This window comes from Panulirus ornatus, chromosome 2 (assembly GCF_036320965.1).
Source record: "Panulirus ornatus isolate Po-2019 chromosome 2, ASM3632096v1, whole genome shotgun sequence".
Lineage (NCBI taxonomy): Eukaryota > Metazoa > Arthropoda > Malacostraca > Decapoda > Palinuridae > Panulirus > Panulirus ornatus.
In genome coordinates this window covers 56,152,424-56,172,659 of record NC_092225.1, presented here as the reverse complement: position 1 = coordinate 56,172,659, position 20,236 = coordinate 56,152,424, and the positions used below count along the sequence as shown (strand labels likewise).

The window sequence follows — 20,236 nt, the reverse complement described above, 5'->3', positions numbered from 1 at the left end:
GTGATAACAAGTAGTGGTGATGTGAGAAGGAGATGGAATGAGTATTTTGAAGGTTTGTTGAATGTGTCTGATGACAGAGTGGCAGATATAGGGTGTTTTGGTCGAGGTGGTGTGCAAAGTGAGAGGGTTAGGGAAAATGATTTGGTAAACAGAGAAGAGGTAGTAAAAGCTTTGCGGAAGATGAAAGCCGGCAAGGCAGCAGGTTTGGATGGTATTGCAGTGGAATTTATTAAAAAAGGGGGTGACTGTATTGTTGACTGGTTGGTAAGGTTATTTAATGTATGTATGACTCATGGTGAGGTGCCTGAGGATTGGCGGAATGCGTGCATAGTGCCATTGTACAAAGGCAAAGGGGATAAGAGTGAGTGCTCAAATTACAGAGGTATAAGTTTGTTGAGTATTCCTGGTAAATTATATGGGAGGGTATTGATTGAGAGGGTGAAGGCATGTACAGAGCATCAGATTGGGGAAGAGCAGTGCGGTTTCAGAAGTGGTAGAGGATGTGTGGATCAGGTGTTTGCTTTGAAGAATGTATGTGAGAAATACTTAGAAAAGCAAATGGATTTGTATGTAGCATTTATGGATCTGGAGAAGGCATATGATAGAGTTGATAGAGATGCTCTGTGGAAGGTATTAAGAATATATGGTGTGGGAGGCAAGTTGTTAGAAGCAGTGAAAAGTTTTTATCGAGGATGTAAGGCATGTGTACGTGTAGGAAGAGAGGAAAGTGATTGGTTCTCAGTGAATGTAGGTTTGCGGCAGGGGTGTGTGATGTCTCCATGGTTGTTTAATTTGTTTATGGATGGGGTTGTTAGGGAGGTAAATGCAAGAGTCCTGGAAAGAGGGGCAAGTATGAAGTCTGTTGGGGATGAGAGAGCTTGGGAAGTGAGTCAGTTGTTGTTCGCTGATGATACAGCGCTGGTGGCTGATTCATGTGAGAAACTGCAGAAGCTGGTGACTGAGTTTGGTAAAGTGTGTGGAAGAAGAAAGTTAAGAGTAAATGTGAATAAGAGCAAGGTTATTAGGTACAGTAGGGTTGAGGGTCAAGTCAATTGGGAGGTGAGTTTGAATGGAGAAAAACTGGAGGAAGTGAAGTGTTTTAGATATCTGGGAGTGGATCTGTCAGCGGATGGAACCATGGAAGCGGAAGTGGATCATAGGGTGGGGGAGGGGGCGAAAATTTTGGGAGCCTTGAAAAATGTGTGGAAGTCGAGAACAGTATCTCGGAAAGCAAAAATGGGTATGTTTGAAGGAATAGTGGTTCCAACAATGTTGTATGGTTGCGAGGCGTGGGCTATGGATAGAGTTGTGCGCAGGAGGATGGATGTGCTGGAAATGAGATGTTTGAGGACAATGTGTGGTGTGAGGTGGTTTGATCGAGTAAGTAACGTAAGGGTAAGAGAGATGTGTGGAAATAAAAAGAGCGTGGTTGAGAGAGCAGAAGAGGGTGTTTTGAAATGGTTTGGTCACATGGAGAGAATGAGTGAGGAAAGATTGACCAAGAGGATATATGTGTCGGAGGTGGAGGGAACGAGGAGAAGAGGGAGACCAAATTGGAGGTGGAAAGATGGAGTGAAAAAGATTTTGTGTGATCGGGGCCTGAACATGCAGGAGGGTGTAAGGAGGGCAAGGAATAGAGTGAATTGGAGCGATGTGGTATACAGGGGTTGACGTGCTGTCAGTGGAGTGAATCAAGGCATGTGAAGCGTCTGGGGTAAACCATGGAAAGCTGTGTAGGTATGTATATTTGCGTGTGTGGACGTGTGTATGTACATGTGTATGGGGGGGGGGTTGGGCCATTTCTTTCGTCTGTTTCCTTGCGCTACCTCGCAAACGCGGGAGACAGCGACAAAGTATAAAAAAAAAAAAAAAAAAAAAAAAAAAAAAATATATATATATATATATATATATATATATATATATATATATATATATATATATATATATATATTCATTTCCATATTTATCATTTTTATGTATATTTATTTGTTCGTTTATTGATATTGATGTGTTATCATTTGTACTTATTTATTTCCATATCATTTATTATGTATTTATTTATTTGTTTGTTTATTGATATTGATGCGGTTATTATTGAAGAAATTTTAAGCCCATCTTTAAAAATGTTTAAACCTGTACCCTTCTTAGGGGAAACATATGGTAAATTAGTGATCAAATATTCATCAAAGCTGATCATGATGTTCTTACGTGGACACCATCAACGGAGTTTGAACACAGCAGACAGTGCGTTCACACAACGGAACGCGACCAGGTGCCCACTGTAGACTGCACAGTGCGACAGTTTGCGACGGTGCACACGTCAGATTTGTACGTACGTGCATTTGCAGGAGGGGACACACACACAGCAGACTTGACACACGTTCATGAGGATGAACCTTATACACACACACACACACACACACACACACACACACACATCAGGATAGTGTGGTACACACAGCAGACTTACACATGTTATAAGGGTGATGCACTACACTCAGCAGACCTTACACACACACACACACACACACACACACACACACACACACACACACACACACACACACATACACACACACACAGCAGACTTTCCACACACACGTACCAGGGTAGAGAGATGTACACACAGCATGCTTGATAGGAATATGTTTGGTCTGGCAAATACACACACATGTACTTGGTACATCTACAGCTGACACACAAGAATAAAGAGGTATGTAAAGGCATTTATTCCACACGTGCACTTAAGTCATAAACCCACAGGAGATCCTACATGTATGCATCAGGACAGAGGACACACAGCAGAGACCACATATATGCAGCAGGGTTAGGAAAGGATGACACGTCAGGCCAGTATGTGTGCACCAGGGGTAGGAGGAACATACCAACCGGAGATAATACACATGTACACGGTACAGCTTCTCTGACGTTATCTGGGTCAGTTATGGACATACTGTGTGTGCAAGATCTCTACACATGTAGACCTTACCGTCGAGTTTTGGACCAAATCAGCAACGCGACAAATCCCCTTTTGTATAAATTGTTAAGGATGTGTTCAGCAGGTCACTCAAATCCGCTCCAGCAGGACACCTTGGTATCCATGTTAAACAGCTTGTTACTCACTTGATAACGTGGGTAAAGCGACAGCGTCTACGTATGTAAGACACAGTGTCACCATGTCAGAGGATTTTGGATTAACCATAATGCTGACCTGTCCTAAAATGCTGTATAAAAGCCACATTGTCAGCATGTCTTAGAATGCTGTATTGACCTTCATGACAACATGTCTTTAAATGCACTGTAAACCAGTGTGTCAACGTTTCTGAAAATACTGTATAAACCAGAGTGTCAGCATGTCCTTTGATGCTGTGTAAACCCGAGTGTCAGCATGTCCTTAGATGCTCTATAAACCAGAGTGTCAGCATGTCCTTTGATGCTGTATAAACCATAGTGTCAGCATGTCCTTAAATGCTTTCTAAACCACAGGTTTAGCATGTCTTAAAATGGTGTATAAACCAGTGTCAGCATGTCATTTGATGCTGTATGAACCATAGTGTCGGCATGCCCTTAAATGTTTTCTAAACCACAGGTTCAGCATGTCTTGAAATGGTGTATAAACCATAGTGTCAGCATACCCTTAAATGCTGTTTAAACAACAGTATCACCATGTCTTAGTTTTCCCGTATAAGCCAGAATATCAGCATATCTCATAGCCAGTATAAACCACGGGTTCAGCATGCCCGAAGATGCCATATACACCACAACCTCAGCATGTCTTTGAAATGCTGTACAAACTACATTGTCAGCATGTCTTACGATGCTGTATAAAGTCGTGGCATCGTACAGTATAAGTGTATAAACTGACTTTCAGAAGTCAACCTTTATTTATTTTTATTTTTCAATTACATCCTAACATAAAGAGTAAAAAGTATATACAAAGTTTTTTGAGGGTTTTCTTGCGGTGGAATGATTTCTCCGGGAGTTGTATAAGAATAATACCACCGTTTTCTTTCAGTCCTACGTAGATGATAGGATCGAGGAGGAGTCACTGGAGGGTGGTCTTGCTTGGTCTGGTCAAAACTCTCCACTCACTCTGTGCTCCCAAGAAGCTGAACCACCGTAGGGGGCAATAACAAGCAGTGTACAACATTGATGCCTATATTTTGGAGAGGAGCAAATGGTGTGAGAGAGAGAGAGAGAGAGAGAGAGAGAGAGAGAGAGAGAGAGAGAGAGAGACGGGAATCGACAGTCAGTTGGAGACGGCCTCCAGCCAGCACTGCAAACACATATCCCAGTCACTGCCCTTGTATCGTGCGTCCTCTGAGAACACCACAGTTACCATAGCCGTATGTAACACACAAATATATATATATGTATAAAACTGTCAGATGAAAAGCCATTGATTTACCTCTCTCCCTCTGTGAACAGAACCTCCTCATTATGAGGAGTCAGATATTTTCCATGTTGTATCCCAGGAACAGTCACTTGACGTGTGTCTGATGCATTCACTTACACCTTACGTGGGTCATTTCTTCCCTTTTTACATGTCATGGCGAGAACTGTAAATGATGATGTATCATTTACGTATTTTACAAAAAAAAGATCATCTGAACTTAGTTTTTTTTCACGTCTTGCAGAGCCGGTGGAATTATAAGCTGCTGGTGTTCGTGATGTAGACCTTTGCACTTCGTCCCTCTTGCCAGCCACAGGCAATCATGTGTCAAAAGATTCGTGGTAAAGTTTAAGGTTCTTTTGTGGGATTTTCCCCACATGTACTTGTTATTCACTCTCAGTAGACACGAGTCAGGATGAGTCTGGAGGGAGGCCCAGTTGTAGATAAAAGTATGACCTGGTGAGGGAGAGATGGAGGTGTGAGGGAGGTGTGAGGGAGGGAGGGGCAGTTGTAGCTTGGTGTTGTCTGGGTTGGGTAGTGATGTTGGTTGTGGAGGGAGGTGCGTGGAGCTGTTGGACTCCCCAGAGACGTTTTGTTGGTAGAGGCTGCTGTTGCAGCTGGTCCTTAGCGACTGCTGCAGCTGCTACTGGCCCTTTGAGTTGTTGGCTTCTAGGAGGCCTGTACAGCTGCTAGTCTGGTAACCAGAGACTGTTAGTATAGCTGCTGGCCTCGAGAAACTGCTGGTGGTGGAGGCTGGTGCAGCTGCTGGTGCCTGAAGATGAGGCTCGTGCAGCTGCTGGCCTTTGAGAATGCTTATAGTGGATGCTTGCGCAGCTGCTGCGTCTCGAGACTGCTGATGGTGGAGGCTGGCTCATCCGCTGGCCATAGAGACGGACGAAGGTGGAGGAAAGGACAGCTGCTGCTACAGCCACAGTCCCTGCGAACAGCTGGTGGTGAGGACTTCGTGCAGACTGCTGGCCCCGGGGGACTGCTGTTGATGGAAACTGATGCAGCTGCTGGCTCCGGGGACTACCGTTGATGGAGGCCAATGCAGCTACCGTCCTTGTGGACTGGTGGTGGTGGAAGTATACACAGCATCCGACCCTGGGGACCGTTATTGGTGGCGGGCTAATGCAGACACCGGCGCTTGACGTTGTCTCTGGCTTCCACCCAGCAGGCGCAGTTGTGCTGATGGTGGATGTTGGTGCACTCGCTGGCCTCCCAAGATACGGGAGGGAGGGAGGGAGGGGATGTGGTGGTAACACAGCTGCTGGCTCTGAAGACCAACCTGCTGGCAGTAGAACCAAGTGGTGCAGCCTTAGCTGCAGACCCGAGAAGAATACTGCGCATGTCCAGGAAGAAAGTGGGACCTGATGGATTACTTCTGTTTGGAAGCTGGTACAGCTGGAGACTGCTGCTGCTGACCTCAACGACCGAGGTTACCTGAACCTGTGGGAGGAGAAGAGAAAAAGGAAGGTCCTTATATGGACGAACCTCTGTGCCTGGATGGATAAGTATACGACACACACACAACTTCATTACCTCTTTTTTTTGTGTGGAGTTTTCCCATGTAGGACCCTAAAGTTGGGCTTGTGTGACCAGATCCCTCCAGTTTCTCTGCCGGCAATAGCCAAGATAGATGTAGCCAACATCTCCTCCATCCGTCTATGACTTACAAGCCTAGTAGTGAATGAGGAAGTTATTGTACAGATGAGTTGACTCGGTCCAGCACCTTCCAAGTTTGGATTGACTAGGATTCGAACCCATAACCTCAAGCTTACCTGCCAAGCCTTTGACCACTCGGCTACCCTCACTCGATGCCGCTTGTAACAGAAATTGATGACGCGCGCGCGCACACACACACACACACACACACACACACGTATCAGTACATACACGAAGAACAAAACTCAACCTGAGGAACAGGTGATTTTGGACACACTGGAAACTTCAAGCATGAAGATGACTACTAGAGAAAAATGATAAATAGAATGAAACAAATAATAACAATATTAGAGAAAAGCCAAAGGAAGAGAAAGAGGACGCCTGTCAGTAAGTGAACCCATAATATTCTAAGAGATATTGGTAAAATGGGGACATATTTTAGCTCTTACGTATCAGGAGAAATCTGTCTCCAGCAACCTTACTTGTGTACGATCTTCCAAGCCAATCAGGAGTGACAGATCAGCTTCCTAATGCAAATATCAATGAAACGAGAGACAAGAGGGTATAAGAACCAACAAGGGCAGTTATGCTTCGAATTGGTTAATTTCTGATTCTAGGGGACATCTCCATATAGAAAATGGACTGGATACGTTATAAGGGCCACATGCTGGTGAAGAAGCGTGGAGGCTCAAGTTGCTAAAATGCGTATAGGGGAAAACCTTCTTGTACGAACGAGTACTAGGAGTCACTAGTGTTTGAGGTTCTGGATGTAGCCCTCATAGACGTTGCCTTGGAACTGAATGCATTATCAATGGACCTCCGTTTTGGAAAAAAAATATCACCTTGTAATTAAGATGACTTACATGATGAAGAGGGAAGAGCTTAAAGGAAAAAAATCCAAATAAAATAAAGTATCAAAGTTATTATGAAGCCTTGAACATCTACTTTAAGGAGACAGAGAGAGAGGCAGAATTCCAAAACTTGGGTCGTAAGCATTGTGAAACCTTGTCACGAACTTTTCACCCGACCTTCGTGTAAGAAGGATCGTCAGAGGCAAACTGCCATATGTTTCGGCCATAGTCAAAAGCGACTTCAGTTACATGAACCCCGGTAGCGTAGAGAAGTCCGTACAGAACTGACGGAACGTGTCCAGAGGAACAGAGAAGGAATGGTACAGGACCAGAGTGGCAGGAGGTACAAGGACAGAAGATCTTTCAACCTGACCACACTTAAAGAAATGAGGGAAATTTTGATAATTATACAGTAACTCTTACGGGGCTAATGACAATGTTAACATTATTTTTTTTTTTTTTTGTTTTTGAAACTGGAAAAGTCTTAAACAAGAGAACATACCTTAGGGGATATGAGGAAGGATTTCTTCAGTAATGTATTTACGGACTTGATGGTCAAGCTAAGTGAAAAAAAAGTATATGCAAGTGCAACGAGAAAATGAAAAAAAGTATACCACAGAAATACAAAGGAAAGAGGTAGGATCCTATAAGTGTAAAGGTCCCTTCCCATGAACATAGAGAAAATGATGATAGGCAAGAACACAGTTTCATTGACACGCAGAGCGTCGTGCGAGTACAAAGCCAGATACATGGCTTATGAAGGCTCATCCTTGCTAAGTCGCAGATCAAGATTCATCTATAGAACTGGCGGCTGATGGAAACTAAAGACGACACACTGCTCCAGGAGTGAGATACGCCTCCGAGTTCCAGTCGTGAAGGCTAAAAACCTGTAAGAGGTTAGGGTAATTGGATGGAAAGGAAGATTCACTTTGAATTAATGGTTTTTTGAGGGAACGCTGAGGACATAGGGCTGTGGCTTGCTGACTGAGGACAGACACCTTACTACACTGGCTTATGGAGACTGAGGAACCGCCATTGTTAAGGCCCACTAGCCAGGAAGGGAAGACTCATAGTTACTTTTTTTTTATGTTAAAGACCCACTAAGGCTGAGTCTTAATGATGGGGAACGAAGACTCACCTTAAAGTAGTGGCTTATGAAGGCTGAGAACCAGCCAAGGCTGAGGCTCACTGGCTGGCAAGCTAGACCGAACTTTCCCGCTGGCTGGAACTGAGATCATCATTCCTGACGAGGGAGCTGACCAGCGAGCCCAAAGGCGGCTCATTCTCTGGGCTGACGGCCACCGTGGACGCCGACCCGCGACGGTCGGACAGGGAGGAGGGAGGAACCCGTTCCAGCGACAAGAGGTCGTTTCTGCCCAGACTTAGACGGTGGTGGGCGTAAGAACGAGCTGGGGGACCCTGAGCGTAGGATAATGAGGTTAGGTCTCGGGAGAAGGACTTTGGCAGTGTGGCTGTAGAGAGGTGGTGACTGTATGGGAGGGGAGGAAGGGTCTGCTCATGGGGGAAGGATGGGTTTGCATGAGTGAAAGATATATCTCGAGGGTAAGGTATGGGGGAGTGGATGGAGGACATGTCGTGGGGGTATGATGGGGAAGTGGGTGTGGAAGACATGTCTAAAGGGTAGTTTGAGATGGCGTGGCTAGAGGACATGTCGTGGGGGTAGGCAGTGGGTGTCGTGGAGCGACCGGTGGGCGTGGGGGCCACCAGAGAACGACCCAGAAGCATCAGTCTGTCACCCTCCATGGGAGACAACGGGGCCGCCTGTAACACAGAACAAATGTTTTATTTCTTTACCATCTCCACCGTTTCTGTGGAGTGGTCAGTATGGGTATATATGACCCAGTGTTGAGAATGTTATGATGGCTTACCATATTGACTGGTCAAATGTCTGTTGGGTCTCGTTATTCCCAGCCTAATCACTCAACCCCCATACCGTCCAGTTGTATGTGTCAGACTCTTTAGAATCATGTTTATCTATTCCATGTACTGGCTGATATGTCTTTTTTTGCCCCGGGTTTTAGTCATCAGTATGTCTGCTTGGCCTCTGGTAGTCATCAGTGTATACGTATGGCTGAGCCCGTGTAAAGGTAACGACGTTTTTATGGGTGTCTTCAGCGAGCAAGACCTTGTGCCTTGCCTCTTACAGTAGGTGTAGTATAGTCCCCTTTTGCTCCGGGCCAATATGTACCTTCGTAGGTTTTTTAGTGTTTAAGTCCTGGGTAGAGGATAGGTCGTCAGTATTGCCTAGTGAAGAGGTCAGTAGGTCTGGAGTCACGTACATGACAGTCTTAATGTTCAGAGGCCAATCGGTTTGGTTTGAGACAATATAGCGATCGACTCTTTTTTTTTTTGTCGATGCTTAATCGCCAGTTTCCCGCCTTAGCGAGGTAGCGAACAGACGGAGGAAGACCACATCCGCTCAGATTCATTCTCTAGCTGCCATGTGTAATGCACCGAAACCACAGACCTTTCCATGGTTTACCCCGGACGCTTCACATGTTGTTCAGTCCATTGACAGCACGTAGACCCCAGTATACCATATCGTTCCAATTCATTCTATTGATATTTTACCATGTAAAGACCTGTGTGTGTGTGTGTGTGTTTTATATCAGTTTCAGAAAAAAAGAGAATTATCCTGATTTGAGAATGAATCTAATCTGAAACTAAAAAAAGCAGTAGGGGAAAGATGCGATGAAATACACATTTCTTACTAGAGAATATAGCTTAATGCAAGTTAAATGAAAGAACATATAATGAATGTACGGATAATGTGAATGATAGCATGAAGAGAGAGAGAGAGAGAGAGAGAGAGAGAGAGAGAGAGAGAGAGAGAGAGAGAGAGAGAGAGAGAGAGAGAGAGAGAGAATACATTCATTCATGAGAGGCGCATCATGCACGTCCCCTGTTGCTCTAATGATGAGGTGATCATGTGTGAGGCAGACCTACCTGCCTCATTAGTGAGGTGGGGTTCATGAAATACGACCCGTACGAGTCCTTGACCATCTGGTCGTGGTGCAGCGGTTGCTCATGCTGCTGGAAGTCGTCCTGCAGGTCGTGGTGCTGCTGCCGGTCGCGCAGCTGCATGTCGTGCGACTGGTGATCATGCAGCTGCAAGTCGTGTTGCTGCTGCTGCTGCTGCTGCTGTTGCTGCTGCTGTTGCTGCTGTTGTTGTTGTTGTTGCTGAGGGTCGTGTAGAGGGTTGAGCGCCAGGGGATCCCTGTCATCCAGCACCTCACCAGGGTAGCCTTGGGGTGTGTCCTTCACCTGCTGGTCTGTACCAGGACGAGGGACACAGCTTTAGCAACCACACACTCGACGTGGAATTTTTTTTTTTTTTTTTTTTTTTTTTTTTCAAAAAGAAGGAACAGAGAAGGGGGCCAGGTGAGGATATTCCCTCAAAGGTCCAGTCCTCTGTTCTTAGCGCTACCTTGCTAACGCGGGAAATGGCGAATAGTATGAAAAAAAAAAAATGTATATATATATATATATATATATATATATATATATATATATATATATATATATTTATTTATTTATTCATTTATTCATTTATTTATCATACTTTGTCACTGTCTCCTGCGTTAGCGAGGTAACCCAAGGAAACAGACGAAAGAATGGCCCAACCCACCCACATACACATGTATATACATACACGTCCACACATGCACATATATACACCTATACATTTCAACGTATACGTATATATATACATACACAGACATATACATATATACACATGTACATAATTCATACTTGCTGCTTTTATTCATTCCCGTCGCCACCCCGCCACACATGAAATAACAACCCCCTCCCCCCGCATGTGCGCGAGGTAGCGCTAGGAAAAGACAACATAGGCCACATTCGTTCACACTCAGTCTCTAGCTGTCATGTGTAATGCACCGAAACCACAGCTCCCTTTCCACATCCAGGCCCCACAAAACTTTCCATGGTTTACCCCCAGACGCGTCACATGCCCTGGCTCAATCCACTGACAGCACGTCGACCCCGGTATACCACATCGTTCCAATTCACTGTGTTCCTTGCACGCCCTTCACCCTCCTAGATCTCCACATATGTGATCTTCCTCAGACAACTCCGTGGAGAGGGAGGATTCGCCTGTTTCATACAAGTTCACAGACATTGGTCGGTATGACCAGTCAGTCGAGAGCACTTCAGGGGACAGGATGTATAAATTGCCAACAGTGATTCATATTTTGTTCGGTTTTTGCATCAGGTTCCATAGGGATGTGACCACGAAGAAGTTAGTGTTTATTTGCTTACAGTACAGGGCATAGCAGACATTATTATTTTGGAGACACACACACACACACACACACACACACACACACACACGCGCGCGCGCGCGTTAAAAAACTAAAGAAGTCTTAATTGAGGCTCAAAAATATCAGTTGTCTGTGGAAATTCTGAAGTAATTTCCTCTCGTCTAATGTGTTTCTGGTAATCTGTACTGTACAGTCTTTTCTCGCCAGGCGCTGATGCATAATGAAATATCAAGAGAAACGTCTTTTGCTGACTGTGGTCACGTAATTGCTAAACTTGAGTCCCACTTTTATCTTCTCACAGTCCTTGTTACTACTATTACTTTACTACTACTACTTTTATTACTACTGCTACTACTACTACTCTTATTATTACTACTCTTACTATTGCTACTCTTGCTATTACTGCTTTTAGTATTACTACTACTACTACTACTACTACTACTACTACTACTACTACTACTGTCACTACAGCTACTACTGTTACTACTACTACTACTACTACTACTACTACAGATAATAATAATAATAATAATGATAATAATAATAATAATTATAATACTGGTAATAAGGATAATGATAATAATAATAATAATGATAATGATAATAATAATGATAATAATAATAATATTAATAATAATAATAATGATAATAATAATAGTAATAATAATAATAATAATAATAATAATGATAATGATGATAATGATAACCTTTGAATAACTAACCTCGTGTGTGTCCAAATTTCCACAAGTTCCATACTTCAGAGTAACATCTCAGAATACATGAGAAGAAAGGTACACCACAAACACGTACACTTAGAGAGAACTTCAATAAAAAACAGCAGCTGAGAGAGAGAGGGAGAGCTTACTTCGCCCCCTCCTTTCCGCTGCGTCATTAAAATGATTAGAAATTTCCCCTCCAATATTCTCCAAGCGAAAGAACTGCTACAGCGGATCTCTGACATTGTGAGTTCGATCTGCATATCAAAAGCAGTCGGGTTACTCGGAATCGACGTCGTGTATATATGTAAATTAAATGGCCGGCAGTCAATGGGCTTGTATTCCTACCCAATCAAATTTTTTTTTCTCTTTCTCTCTCTCTTTTTCTTTTCCTCTTCTAATTGGGGCGAACGGCCGACACCAATCACTTTCCCGAGTGTATGTGACGCTTTATGGATGGGGTGGGTAATCCTGGTTCTGTGTGTTATGTATAGGTGATGTATGGGGGTTGTCCCTTCGTGTCTCTCATATTTAGTGACTGTCTTCAGTGGAAAATATTGAGGTGGCGTTTTCCATCTCTTTAACGGGAGACTTCATTGCCATATATATATATATATATATATATATATATATATATATATATATATATATATATATATATATATATATATATATATATATTAAATCACATAGTGCCCTCCAACAGCAAGGATTCGAACCCAGACCTTTTGCGTATATTTGCTGTTGGAGGGCATTATGTGTTCCTTGAAATGTGCGAGTTCATATGCACTATATTCGTGTGTGTGTATATATATATATATATATATATATATATATATATATATATATATATATATATATATATATATATATATATATATATAATGTATATATATGTAATGTGACATTCCGGTAACCAGGGGTTCCCCAGAGAGTCTATGATGGCAGCGTATGTATTGATCGTATATTCCTATAATCGTGAACCCCATCTGTTCGGTATCACGTTGTACTGTACATTTGAGGCGCTCCAGCGGCTACATTGGCCTCACCGGTTTTCGTGCTACAAACACCACACGTCTATCCTTTTCCCGTTGAGGCTTAGAAGTTCTTAGCCTCCTTATCGTAAGAAGCTTCCCGACACCACCGCACTCATGGACTTAAGAAACTCCCAGGTCACTCGAGAAGCAGAGACGTGGTCTAGGCACCTGGTCGTGGCCCAGTCAGTAACCTCGACACTGGTCGTGGTCTACTGGCTCTGACGTCCCAAAGGCTCTGGTATGGTCGACACGCCGACCAGGGTCGAGGGGCTGACGTGGTTGAAGGACTTGACCATATAACCTGTGCACTGACGTGGTTGGGACACACACACACACACACACACACACACATGGTTGGGACACTGACCATGGTTAACGGGGATGAGGTCAGGGTTACGGTCGTCGCTGTCGGTGGCCTCATCTTGACCCCTGACCTGTGAGGGGCTGCCTGACCCCTTGTCGTATACCATCTTGACCTCTGGGCGGGGCAGGCGGCGGCGCCGTGACCTGACCACGACCACTAGCACCACACAGGTCACCAGCACCGACGTGACCACGCCCACCACCACGCCCACCACAGGCGTCAGGCCCACCATCCCCACTCCTGCAGACACGGGATGAGAGAAAACATGTTTAGAAGACGCATTCCCCTTTACCCTGAACACAGGTGGACACAATGGTAAATACTGACCTATTCTGGAACTCGTATGAGAATCTCATTCATGAGGCTTGTGCCACTCATAACACCCCCATATTCCCTCATGTCTCTAAGCTTGGCCATACCCTCTTATTGTTCTCCTAGTCTCTTGATATTACGGTAAAGTCCTACTCTATCCTCATAGACCTTTTTGACACTAAGGCACATCTGACGCTACATCATTGTCCACACATGGACGTCCCTGCCGTACCTGGACTCGTGCGCTTCTCAGCCACGTCCTTGAGCGTGAATATAGCCAGCCTGACGGGTTCGCTCTGTCCCTTCTTGTTGACGCCCATGATGGTGAGGACGTACTCCGTGCCAGCCTGCAGCCCCGTCAGGCTAAACTCTGGTCTCGGGGAGGTGGAGGTATTGGCCAGGACCCGCGGCGCCTTCTTGGTCTCGTGGTCTCGGGTGTGGGCGCGGGCTTGGCTGACGGAGAGGGTGAAGGTCTGAGCGAGGCCGCCATCCCAGCCCGCCTGACACCGAATCCCAACACCGGTCGAGCTTATGTTCTCCACTGTGCAGTTGTTCACGGGGTCTGGTGGAGCTGTGAGGTGCACGGAGAGGAGTGAGCTGTGGGTTACTGCAATCCGGGAGAACAAGTATTCTAGTGTAGTGTTATAATGAAGGAGGTGAGTCGAACAGATGAAGCAAGGGGTAGGTATGGGAGTCATGGAGGAAATAAGCCAATGGGTTGGTGGGTCGAGATACAGGGATAAGGTGTGAGGTGTATGTCAGATATGTTGTGATATAGGTCCGTCCCAAGACGTCTGTGTCCTGGAACAGGTAACACGAGCGGTAGATTAGAAGCAAAGGAAGTGGAGGACAGGTGACAGTTTCCTTTTATGTACCCAGTTGCCTTCAGCGATTTAGCAAGGTGGCGTCGGATGCGAACCATCAATGACTTCATTGGCACACACCCAGCCTCATAGCGTCATTTTCTGATGTACCAGAACCAAGGACTACCATCTATAGCCAAGCCCCATAAACTACTGCTAGATTTACTTTGCTTGCTTCATATGCCCATGTTCGCCTATCATCAACACGTCATCCCACAGATACCACGGTGATGCAATTCTTTCTTATACATCCCTCTCGCTTCATGAATGTTCAGGCCCCGATACCCTCAAGCCTCCTTTACTCCATCCTTCCATCTCGAAAAGTGCCACTCCTCTCGCTCATGTCCTGCAATATCCTGGATTCTACCCCTTACCTTTCTTTTTTTTTTTCTTTACCCCAGACCATCCAGTCTTCCCTCATCAAACATGGCACCCAACCCTTCGTTCTCTTGTTGTTGTTTTTTTTTTTGGTCGTAACCACGCATAGTCAGACACCTATACATGAGTCCCCTAGAAAAAATAATATCCTCGCTTGGCTCGTTCCTTTATCCCTATTATGCAGAAAAGTGATAATACAAGAGGGAAGGGTTTCCAGTCCCCCGCTCCTGAATCCATGTTGATCGCCCTCAACATAAAGCAGGAGATGCATGGGTTACCCTAAGAGATCTATGTGATAAAGAATTATGATGTACTAGATCTATGTGATAAAGAATTATGATGTACTAGATCTATGTGATAAAGAATTATGATGTACTAGATCTATGTGATAAAGAATTATGATGTACTAGATCTATGTGATAAAGAATTATGATGTACTAGATCTATGTGATAAAGAATTATGATGTACTAGATCTATGTGATAAAGAATTATGATGTACTAGATCTATGTGATAAAGAATTATGATGTACTAGATCTATGTGATAAAGAATTATGATGTACTAGATCTATGTGATAAAGAATTATGATGTACTAGATCTATGTGATAAAGAATTATGATGTACTAGATCTATGTGATAAAGAATTATGATGTACTAGATCTATGTGATAAAGAATTATGATGTACTAGATCTATGTGATAAAGAATTATGATGTACTAGATCTATGTGATAAAGAATTATGATGTACTAGATCTATGTGATAAAGAATTATGATGTACTAGATCTATGTGATAAAGAATTATGATGTACTAGATCTATGTGATAAAGAATTATGATGTACTAGATCTATGTGATAAAGAATTATGATGTACTAGATCTATGTGATAAAGAATTATGATGTACTAGATCTATGTGATAAAGAATTATGATGTACTAGATCTATGTGATAAAGAATTATGATGTACTAGATCTATGTGATAAAGAATTATGATGTACTAGATCTATGTGATAAAGAATTATGATGTACTAGATCTATGTGATAAAGAATTATGATGTACTAGATCTATGTGATAAAGAATTATGATGTACTAGATCTATGTGATAAAGAATTATGATGTACTAGATCTATGTGATAAAGAATTATGATGTACTAGATCTATGTGATAAAGAATTATGATGTACTAGATCTATGTGATAAAGAATTATGATGTACTAGATCTATGTGATAAAGAATTATGATGTACTAGATCTATGTGATAAAGAATTATGATGTACTAGATCTATGTGATAAAGAATTATGATGTACTAGATCTATGTGATAAAGAATTATGATATACTAGATCTATGTGATAAAGAATTATGATGTACTAGATCTATGTGATAAAGAATTATGATGTACTAGATCTATGTGATAAAGAATTATGATGTACTAGATCTATATGATAAAGAATTATGATATACTAGATCTATATGATAAAGAATTATGATGTACTAGATCTATGTGATAAAGAATTATGATGTACTAGATCTATATGATAAAGAATTATGATGTACTAGATCTATGTGATAAAGAATTATGATGAACTAGATCTATGTGATAAAGAATTATGATGTACTAGATCTATGTGATAAAGAATTATGATGTACTAGATCTATATGATAAAGAATTATGATGTACTAGATCTATGTGATAAAGAATTATGATGAACTAGATCTATGTGATAAAGAATTATGATGTACTAGATCTATATGATAAAGAATTATGATGTACTAGATCTATGTGATAAAGAATTATGATGTACTAGATCTATGTGATAAAGAATTATGATGTACTAGATCTATATGATAAAGAATTATGATATACTAGATCTATATGATAAAGAATTATGATGAACTAGATCTATGTGATAAAGAATTATGATGTACTAGATCTATGTGATAAAGAATTATGATGTACTAGATCTATGTGATAAAGAATTATGATATACTAGATCTATATGATAAAGAATTATGATGAACTAGATCTATGTGATAAAGAATTATGATGTACTAGATCTATGTGATAAAGAATTATGATATACTAGATCTATATGATAAAGAATTATGATGAACTAGATCTATGTGATAAAGAATTATGATATACTAGATCTATATAATAAAGAATTATGATGAACTAGATCTATGTGATAAAGAATTATGATGTACTAGATCTATGTGATAAAGAATTAAGATATACTAGATCTATATGATAAAGAATTATGATATACTAAAGTATAACAGTATGAATTAGAATATCGTACTTCAGTCTGCCTGATGAATGGTACTCATTTGTGAAAGACAACCCAACAGATAAGGGTTACTGCCTTCAGGAGATCTGTGTATTGCCCTACGTAGTGATGGGTGGTGATGGTCACAGCCCCGTCACAGTGTAGTAATGTTAGTGGCGCGTCTGTGTGTCGATACGACAGTGTCCCCTCCAGTGTGCAGTGATAGTACTGGTCCATCAGTGTAACGGTGCTAACGGCCCATTACTGTGTCTTAATGATGATGGTGTTTCTGCATCAGACACAGGCTTGAGGAATGCCTATTGTTTATGGTTCTCGGCAGTAGAGTTCAAGGCTTTGTGACAGAACAGTGTGGGGGATTTGATCCCCCTCTGTTCTGAGTAACGCCTTTCATCAACAGCATCACTCAGGGTACAGCTTTCATGCCATCCACTCTGACAGGTGGATGCACCTTTGACTGATGTATCCAACCACGTCTTTCCCTTTATATTCCAGAGTCGTGAACCATATTTAAAGGTTCCTCTTTTTTTTTTTTCTAGAAGGCACAGAGTTGAAAGGAAGGTTCCCAGATGTGTATAACCCAACATTCTGTGTAGTCAGTCATGAGCGGTACGGCATGAATATAAGGGTGTTCTAACCCATGTGATCCAGAATACAGAGGATTATCGTACATATCGACAGATGATATATGTATGTGAAGGCATGTGCAGTATGATCGGGTGGTTCCTAGATGGGTATACGTTCGTGTATGACTTGGCCTAAGCGTATACACCATACATGCGTTTATAACAAACAGGTATGTATGTATGTATGATGTGGTAGAGTCGTATACAACGTATATATAGTCGTGTATGATGTGGTAGAGGCGTGTACGACATACGTAGTGGTGTGTGTTGATGTGGTAGAGGCGTGTAAACGTACCTAGTTGCGTGTGTTGATGTGGTATATTCGTGTACAACATACGTAGTGGAGTGTGTTGATGTGGTATATTCGTGTGCAACATACGTAGTGGCGTGTGTTGATGTCGTATATTCGTGTACAACATACGTAGTGGAGTGTTTTGATGTATATTCGTGTACAACATACGTAGTGGCGGGTGTTGATGTGGTATGTTCGTGTACAACATACGTAGTGGCGTGTGTTGATGTCGTATATTCGTGTACAACATACGTAGTGGCGTATGTTGATATGGTATATTCGTGTACAACATACGTAGTGGCGTGTGTTGATGTGGTATATTCGTGTACAACATACGTAGTGGCGTGTGTTGATGTGGTATATTCGTGTACAACCTACGTAGTGGCGTGTGTTGATGTATATTCGTGTACAACATGCGTTGTTGCGAGTGTTGATGTGGTATATTCGTGTACACCATGCAGACGTGTGTGGTGGAGGCGTGTTCCTCATACTTACAGGCGTGTATGATGTGGTAGATGCATGGTTGGTTCTGCCGTGAGACGTCATTGGTAGCCCAGCAGAGGAGGGAGCCATAGTCAAGGTGCGTCCGTGGGGTGTAAGACACCATGCTCAGGCCCTCCCCAAGCATCCACGTCGCACTGCTGGGGAGTTCCATCACCTCTGACGAACTGTTGAACGCCCACCTGGCATACATAGAACATGCAGATGATGAACGCCCACCTGACACACATAAAAACATAGCAGGTGTTGAAAGCCAACCTGGCTCACATAAAACATAGCAGGTGTTGAACGCCCATCTGGCACACAGAAAACATAGCAGGTGTTGAACGCCCACCTGACACCCATACAGAACAAGTGTTGAACGCCTACATGGCACATATACAGAACAGGTGTTGAACATCCACCTGACACCCATACAGAACAAGTGTTCAACGCTCACCTAATACAAAACAGCAGATGTTGAATGCACACCTGACGCACATATGAAACAGCAGCTGCTGAAACAGATGGACTGATAGACAATAACAAAGTCAAGTTAGCGCACTTTCTTTGGTCATAAATGCTTCACTGTACGAAGGGCAGCTTGGCGGCGAGTCCGTGCGGAAATTTATGAGGACCTGAGAGGGAGAGCGTCATCTCTCGATATACTTTGTCTCTAATACGACCAAGCATCAGGGCAACCAAGAGTCCTCAAACCATCATGACTGAGGGAAGGAAGGTGTACTAGAGGAACGGGACGTGGGAATCCTACCCAGCCAGACAGTCTGGCCTTTTCCTAAAAGGTCAGCACAGCCGGAGGCATCCTGAGCAGCGGAGCAGACACACGGAACCTCACCCTCAGTGCCTAAGTAGACCTTTCAGATATGGGTTTAGGAGGTGGACGTGCCTAGTCTGAGACAAGGGAATGAGGTTATGATCACAAGATTTTAAAATTGCCATCATGGAGGGAAGGAGGAAGAGCTTCGATTCCGCCGGGATCGTCCTAACTAGAGTCGAGTCAGTCCTTCTGGTCTGTTGAGATATCTCACGCATAATGAGCTTCCTGGCCCAAGTGAGGCGTGCAACTGTCTGTGACGTAATGTCAGATTATCGAAGGAGCTGTCGGGTAGTTGGAAAATGGAGGAGGAGGAAATATACCAGATACAGAAATGAAGTTTGAAAGGATAAGGAGACCTTGATCTCGATGGAAGTCGAAGTGACGAGACTCAGGATAGAAGATGCGAGCAGTAAGTGCTTCTGTAGGACGCAAGGCACCGTTGGGATCTGGTAATGACGAGAGGAGGCTGCCTTGATCAGTCGGGGGTTCGGAGAGATCAGGTGAGGAGGTCGACATATGATGTTTGACAGAAGGGGAAGGTGGGTATGACACCGCGAACATGACAGAACTGGGTCGAGGAGTAGTGTCGCTAGAGGTGAGGTGGGGGTTGGATGACGATCAAGAGTGCCGGGGAAGGAACAGAGACCACACTGAGCGGAGGTAACATTCCAGATCAACGCCAGAGAAACCCAAGCGAACTTAATGCAAAACAACAGCGCTTGGACACACACACACACACACACACACACACACACACACACACACACACACACACACACACACCCGCCTGACGCAAGAATTTTGCTTTGGACTCCACTCATTAGATGTCCAA

At 43.2% G+C, this 20,236-nt stretch overlaps 1 protein-coding gene across 3 annotated transcripts in view; it reads right to left on the bottom strand.

The window, feature by feature from the left end:
• Positions 1-1,876: 1,876 nt before the first annotated feature.
• LOC139756593 (protein turtle homolog B-like) overlaps positions 1,877-20,236 on the bottom strand; it is a 94,692-nt gene continuing 76,332 nt past the window's right edge. For all 3 annotated transcript variants that reach the window (XM_071676237.1, XM_071676246.1, XM_071676228.1), the window contains 6 exons: positions 18,582-18,769; positions 13,875-14,213; positions 13,334-13,570; positions 9,877-10,202; positions 8,048-8,691; positions 1,877-5,842 (listed from right to left, as the gene is read on the bottom strand). In XM_071676237.1, the coding sequence (XP_071532338.1) occupies positions 8,110-8,691; positions 9,877-10,202; positions 13,334-13,570; positions 13,875-14,213; positions 18,582-18,769 (1,672 nt within the window). In that variant the 3' untranslated portion in view covers positions 1,877-5,842; positions 8,048-8,109. The remainder of the gene's footprint in view (positions 5,843-8,047; positions 8,692-9,876; positions 10,203-13,333; positions 13,571-13,874; positions 14,214-18,581; positions 18,770-20,236) is intronic.